The following is a 7,745-nucleotide window of genomic DNA, read 5'->3' as shown; positions in this document are numbered from 1 at the left end:
GAAGACATATCACCTTTCTGACATGTCTGTTTTAGTAAAAAATGGGAGTCCCCATAAGATAACTATTCTGAAGCATCTTTTTTTTTGGGCAAAAAGTTTGTTTGAAACCAATGTGCCGCCCGATAGATTGTTGGAGAAAGCATCAGGAACCAGTTTTTAATGTGGTGGGGCATCTACTTTCAGAATATAAATAAATATGGTGGCTTCTAAGCGTCCATTCACATGTTGCAATTGAGCTGCACTTAAAACTGCAGTGAAAAAAATACATCCGAAAACCGCATGCAATTTTACGGCGATTTGTTGAATTTTTCAATGCCGCTGCATTTTTTTTACTGCAGCCACATCGCAAAACGCACCACATCGTGGTAAAAACGCATGCGGTTTTCGGAAGCATTTTTTCCATGTGGTTCTAGCTGCAGCTCAATCACAACGTGTAAATGGAACCTCAAAGGGATTTTTTAATTAAAAGGGTTCACCAGTTAGAAGAAATTGATGGCCTACCCTCAAGATGGGTCATCAATATCTGATTGATGGGGTTCCAACTCTCGGCACCCTCATCGATCACCTGTCTTGAAAAGGCCGCGCCGCGGTAACTATAAGTGTGTCACCAATTCATAATACAGAGCAGCGACAGTAATGACGGGGAATTAGCGCTCGCATGAGCGTCGTGGCCCCTTCAAAACAGCTGATCGGCGAGGGTGCAGACAGTCGGACCTCCAATCAGATATTGATGGCCTATCCCGAGGATAGGCCATCAATTTCTTCTAACTGGACAACCCTTTTAAAGATATTTGCAGCATATAGCTAGCCTGTGCCACCAATGTCCGATAAGGAAGGAGTCCGACTGGTGTGACCCTAGAGCAATATGGCTGTGGCGCTCCTGTCGGCTCCGCTCACTTTCTTTCATTGCCAATAGCCATCCATGTTGCCGTATGGAGGACAGGGCTGTCCCAGCGACGCTGCCACTTTGTGCTCGTGTCTGGCAGGGGTCGCAGCCACCAATGTCTTGGATGAAACGACACATTTAACTCTTTTGGTTTTGTCGTTTTTAATCTTTTGGGAGAATACTTCACACGAAGCGGAAGCGTTTTTGAAGAAACAATCCCTGAACTGAAGCATTGCAACAATTTGTCCGACTACATAATTAAGTTTAGAACCCAAATTACCAGCAGTGAAAGGGTTAAACCAGCGCAGTAAAAGATTTGGCAAATAAAGTCCATAAAACACGCCGGTCATGAAGGGGTTAAGAGACTGTCGTGTCAGCAGAGCATTCCATATCTATCAGCAGACCCTGCGCACGGTTCCGCTTTTCTCCCCAGATAAGACTGTGTCCCTCATGTAGAGGCCGTCACGTCACGTGAGGAGACGGTATATGGTTATAATAGGTGATGCGCCATATTTATCACCACAGGGTAGAACACGCCCATATCACGCTCTCCATATACAGGCTGTGAACGTGTATTGTGTGGAATATATAGCCCTGTGCACAGAACAGTAGCGCCCTCCTTGCCCTGGTACCAGGCTGTGCCCACCCAGTGTCAGTAGGAGGAGGTTGAGCGGCAGTGCAGGGGTTAAGGAGCGCTCACTTCCTCATAGCGCGGGCTGACGTGCTGTGTACATGGTGATGGCGGGATCCGGGAGTGCTGCGGCCGCCGCTGTCATGAGGCTTCCATGCCGGGGGTCTGAGCTGCGGGCGGCGGTGTTCCTAGCAGTAATGACGGTGATGTGCCGGCTGCCTGGGCTGTGCGGTGCGATACAAGAGGAGAGCGCAGTGAGGCCGGTCACCTCCGGCAACTGGACCGCGGTGTTAGAGGGGCAGTGGATGGTGACATTGTGAGTATACGGCCGCCAGTGACAGGAGGAGGGGAGCACACCGCTGTGCTGGGTTACAGCCATTGTGCGAGCGATCATTTATATGCGCCGTGTACACGTCATTCTTCACTGCGGTAACGCCTCGGTGTGTACTGCGCGCGCTATGTACTGTTCTTATAGGCACCGGGATTAAACCCTGGACATAATGTAAGAGCAGACGATTCACACCCCATCAGTGCCCCGCAACGTGATCCCAGGGTGCCAAGTGGTTTGCCATAGTGCCCTCTAGATATTTTCAGTTTGATGATGACAGGCAGTCATTGGAGAAAAGAACGTGTCACGTGAGGGCATGTCCCCGCCCTCTAGACTTGTTTATAAAACTGGAAGTGCCTGAGAATACGGCTGAAAGAGTCACATGAATTTCTGATTGGCTGAGATGTCTCATTGATAGCTGGCAATGTATGTAGAGGGCTAGCTCTTCAGCAGGTTATTGGAGATAACGGAATTATATAATCTATGCAATGCCAGTGAAAACCTGACCTTTCGGGGGAATCTGAGGAATGGCCGAGTGTATGTGGGACTAGACAGACCTTCCAAATGGAAACTTAGATGGAGTTCCCTTTGTGTGTCTAGTCCGGCCTTCTATGAATAGGTTCCCATGTTGCGTACTTTAGGTGCGGGTTACAATGAGGTTTTCAGCGGTGGTTCATGTGACGTCCTGTAAAGATGGTTGAACATTTGCGCTGCCGCTGTATTCAACTGCATAGGACTGACCGAGTGGCGCCCTGTACTTGGCTATCTCCGTCAGTCTCGTAGAATTGAGTGGAGCGTCAGCGCACGTGTTCGACTGTCGCTTTATTCATGTGAAAAATTTACATTCATGGGGAAACGCCTTCCCGCCAATGGAAATAACTACATCCATTTCAGCGTTACATTCCCGCAACCGGGTGTACAGTTACTTCCAATATATACAATAAAATAAAACTGACAAACTGCTGCAACGAGTTCTCTCTCATCCCGGCTGGTTTAATCCCTAAGATCCCGTGGACCATAGCAAATGTGGAATCTAGTTAGTCTGGTTAGACAGCGGGAGGGGCTCCATCTGTCATCCCATCAGTGCCCCGCAACATGATCGTGGGGTGCCAATGGGTTTGCCAAGGCCTAACAAAGGCTCGGCCTAATAGATTGCCTTTCAGTTTGATGATGACTGGCAGTAATGTTTTGGTATACTGAGTGGATCAAAGTAATATAGAAGCGATCAAAGGATCGCATTGTAAAGTCACGTAGTGGGACTGTAAAATGAATGAAATAAAGTTTAATAAAATGTATTAAAAAAAAAATTGTACACAGTGGGGAAAAAAAAAAAAAATGAAACCACTTCTCTATAAAAAATGGTTTTATAAAATGACACACATATATGGTAATGCCACAATCGTAAGGACTTGTATAATACAACGAAAATGTTCTTTAAACTGCAGGGTGGAATGATATATACAAAAAAACAATGGCGGAAATGCTTCCCCCCCCCCCCCCCCTTTTTTTCTTTTCTTTTCTTTTTTTTTAGTTTTGTTCCTCTGCCATTTATTTCCTCACCCCCCCCCCCCCCCCCCAAAATGAAAGTTAATCAATAAATTATATGAACCCCAAAATTGTTATTTTAATTAATATGACTCCTCTTGCGAAAAAACAAACCTACATACAGCCTCGTAGACGAAAAAATCAATAAGTGAAGGCTCTTGAAATGCAGCGGCGACATGACGTTATTTTTCCCATGAAATGTTCTATTCTTGTGCAAAAGTAGGAAAACGTAAATAAAACCTATACATACTTGGTATCCCTGTAATCGTACTGACCCATAGAATAAAGCCAATATGTTATTTATGCCGTATGGTGAACGGTGTAAAGTTAAAACACCTAACAAAATGGCAGAATTGCAGTTTTTTCTTTCCACTCCCTCCCCAGAAAGTGTTAAGAAAAGTTAATCATTATGTCATATTTACCCCAAAATGGTGCCATTACGAAATGCAACTTGTCCCACAAAAAAATAAATGAAAACAAAATCCTCGTACTGCTACGTTGATGGAAAAATAAAAAAAGTTATGACTGGGAAGGCAGGGATTAAATGAGCAAAAAAAAAAAAATTGCCACGTCAGGAAGGTCAGAACTGGATGCAGCGGGACGGGGTTACGGGCAGCGGTCTATCTCAACGGGTCCACTGGGCTAAGGCCCCATGCACGCGACCGTAGTTTCATCTATCCCGAAATACTGCCCATAAATACGGATCCGTAATCATCCGTATATATGGATCCGTAAAAACAGGGAGGATGAAAATGATGTCACCAGCATGTTGCATAGCAAAGCTTCTGTAAATACGGACGGTATATGGATGCACATTCGCAGCCATCCGTATTTACAGAAGCTCCCATAGACTTCTATGGGAGAGTCCTTGCCGTAATTACTGACGAGAATAGGACGGGTTCTATCATTTTTTCCAGCACGGACACCCATAAGTAAAAATACTGTAAGGAATCTGTGGCCAATAGAAATGAATAGGTCCGTAATTACTGATGAAAAATACGGCCGTGTGCATGGGGCCTCGGAGTGCCTTTTACACGGTGATGTTAACTGCACACTGTTTGCCGCTATTTTTTAGTCTCAAGGACAGATGGAGCACGTGGTTTTTATGTGCCTCACCTGTACTAGTTTCAAAACCGTGACAATTGGCAGTAAACCGCGTGGCCAAGATCCGCTACATGTATTTGCACACTGACACAATACAGATGATTGGGGTGCGAAGAAGCGGGGGAGGGGAGTGTCTCCTCATGAATACATTGGACTCATAACTATTAGCCCTCTGTATTGCACACAGCGCCATGGTTATTTTTTTTGTGCTGTTGGATCTAAGGGTATGTTCACACACAAACTCAAAAACGTCTGAAAATCAGGAGCTGTTTTCCCTTGAAAACAGCGCCGTATTTTCAGACGTTTTTTAAGCCACTTGCGATTTTCGCTGCATTTTTTTTGGGCTGTTTTTGGAGCTTTTTTCAATAGTCAATGAAAATCTGCTCCAAAAAACACCCCAAGTGCACTTCTTTTTCGTGGCTGTTTTTTTTACACGGCCCGTCGGAGCAGAACATCGTTTTTCCCATTGAAATCGAAAAACGCCCGAAAAAAGGCAGTGTGAACATACCCTAATAGTCCAGCTGTCCAAGAAAAAAGGTTAGTTCAAAATGCCCTTCTCCCCTATATCACCCTATTAGCAGTTTTGAGACCGGTTCCCTTCAAAGGGGTTGTCTCATGAATACAGTAATTTTCAATCTACCTTATTTGGCATATAGACATCATGCAGTGGGTTCCCTATTCGGGCTGCCATCCCATTGAGCCAGAGCAGAGAGCCAATGACATACAGCATCTCTTGCTTTGGCAGACCACCCCACCCACCCAGTCCATGTATTTCATGGTACTACATCCCTAGTGCAATTATATGGCTGGCTACCACTTCAAAAGCTGAACCCACTGGCGATGAGCTGATCTCATGGCCGGCTTTTATCTGAAAAGAGATAGTTTTGTGAGTCTAAGGGTACGGCCACACGGAGCGGCCCTGACACTGTCGTAACGCGGCTAACAATCGTGTCGGCACCATGTTTGGTGGGCCTGTCAAACAGCCTGTTAGTGGCCGCATGTTAACGCGGTTAAACTGTCCCTTTTATCTGCAAAATTGTGCGGCCATGAATTAATACACCCTTTATGGCCGCACGATTTTACAAACTACAACTTACCCCCTATTCATTCTCTATGGCAGCGCCTGAAAAAGCCGAACACTGCACTCGGCTATCTCCGGCACTCCCATAGAGAATGAATGGAGCCGCAATGCGCGTGTAACTGAATACCCCTTAACGAGGTATTTGACAGCCGTGTACATAGTGCCAGGGCGGTTGTTGGCCGCATTGCGACCGTGTCAGGGCCGCTCCATGTGGCCTTACCCTAAGAGCTCTTTTACACCGGCCAATTATCGGGCAAACGAGCGTTCGCAGAACGCAAACGCTCGTCCGTCAGCTGATTGTATCGTTTTAAACGCTGAAAATATCGTTGTTGGCAGCACATCTCCCTGTGTAAACAGGGAGACTTGCTGCCGACATGATAGAAATGTATAGGGGCGAGCGATCGTGGTAACTCATCCCCATACTATCTTCTTGTGAAAGGAGCAGACGAGCGTCGTGCCGTGTAAGACCATCCTTAGCCCTGTTCCCATCACGTTTGTGATATATACAATTCGTGTGTACGCAGAGAAAGCTCAAGACGCACACACTAAACATGTGCACTGGGTTACATTACGCTGACTAGACAAAAAGAGCGTCTTTCTGGCCTCCGACGGATACCGGTATGGCATCTGTTCAGTGTATATCCTGGAAACTTTTCCCGGCATATACGTTAAACAAAGGCCATAAACGTGGTGTGAACAGGGCCTTACCTCTTTACTAAATAACTGTATTCAAATATAACCGTCTGAGACTTTCATATTGTGACGTCTGTTGTGTGATGTCCTGTGAGTGACGCTGCCTGTCATGACTTTCTTTATCTCTTCGGAGAAGCCAAGGCGCTGCCCCCTATAGCAGCCACTATACTCGCTATGACAGAAGTATAGTCTGATAAGGAGCGGTGCCTTCCAGATAATCGGCTTCTACAGAACATGACCTTTCCAAGAAATTGCTTCTCTCCCATGTGTATGAAAAATACTAGGCCGCAACTCTCCAGCACTGAGCCATAGGAAGCATTGATCTCTGTGACAATAGCCGCACAATCTCTCAGTGCATCCCTGCCAGTTCTTGTGTGGTTACTGTGCAGAACGATTGCATCAAGCTTTGTAGAATGTAGAATTATCAGTCCACAATTCCAGTTCCGGTACTTGAGTCATTCTCTTGGGTATGGCTTTAAAAGGCTATATACGCCTTCGCAATCTTATTTATATATATATATATTTTATAATAGTAATAAAATTGTGTATCAGTGTTATTGGTGCAACTTCCTAAATACATTTTATTATAAATGCTCTTTACTTTTTGAGATACAGCTGCTTTGTATCCTGTATACAGAGCAGCTGTATCGTTCGCTAAGACCTGAATCTGTCGGGTCCGCAGGACTGATGGGTTCAGTGAAAGCGGGTCCTGCGTCTCTCTGACATGCAAGATCCACTTGTAATCCATGAACTTCGATGTGATTGAACCAGTCAGTGCTGCAGATCTGATGGTTTCAGCGCTAGATCCAGATGCTCTGTATACAGGATACAAAGCAGCTGTATCTCAAAAAGTAAAAATAATTTTTAATAAAATGTATTTAGGAAGTTGCACAAACTACACTGAGGGACAATTTTATTGGAAACAAAATCAACAATTTCAAAAGTGTACATAGGCTTTAACCACTTAACGCCGAAGGACGGATATTTCCGTCCTCAGCAGCTACTAGTTCGCGCAGGAGGACGGGTACTGACCGTTTACCCACGTGTTCAGTGACAGGAGCACGGCTGTTATACACAGCCTGGCTCCTGCTGCAACTGCCGGAATCGAAGTGGGCTCTGATTCCGGCAGTTTAACCCATTAAATGCCGCGTCGCCGTCGGGTTTCCATGGCAGCCGGGGGCCTAACAAAGACCCCCACGTCTGCCTTCAGCAAATTCCTGTTAGGCGATGCCGGCGGCATGGCCTAATAGATTGCCTGCCAGTTTTACACTGACAGGCAATAATGCTTTGGTATACTAAGTATACCAAAGCATTATATATGCGATCGGCACATCGCATAGTGAAGTCCCCTGGTGGGAGTAAAAAAAAAAAATGTAAATCAGTTAAATAAAGTTTGTGGAAAAAAATAAAAATAAAAATTACAGTCAAAATCAAATAAAACTACTTTTTTTGCCCAAAAAGTGGTTTTATTTAGTAA

The 7,745-nt window shown here is 45.3% G+C and overlaps 1 protein-coding gene across 1 annotated transcript in view; it reads left to right on the top strand.

The window, feature by feature from the left end:
* Positions 1 to 1,365: 1,365 nt before the first annotated feature.
* The window catches only part of TMX4 (thioredoxin related transmembrane protein 4), a 69,867-nt gene continuing 63,487 nt past the window's right edge, over positions 1,366 to 7,745 (top strand). Inside the window, exon 1 of the mRNA XM_075863059.1 lies at positions 1,366 to 1,833. Coding sequence (XP_075719174.1) covers positions 1,619 to 1,833 — 215 coding nt within the window. The 5' untranslated portion in view covers positions 1,366 to 1,618. The remainder of the gene's footprint in view (positions 1,834 to 7,745) is intronic.

Source organism: Rhinoderma darwinii, chromosome 4 (genome assembly GCF_050947455.1).
Source record: "Rhinoderma darwinii isolate aRhiDar2 chromosome 4, aRhiDar2.hap1, whole genome shotgun sequence".
In the NCBI taxonomy this organism is placed as follows: Eukaryota; Metazoa; Chordata; class Amphibia; order Anura; family Rhinodermatidae; genus Rhinoderma; species Rhinoderma darwinii.
The sequence above is the reverse complement of the archived record's forward strand: the minus strand, read 5'-3'. Positions and strand labels throughout refer to the sequence as shown.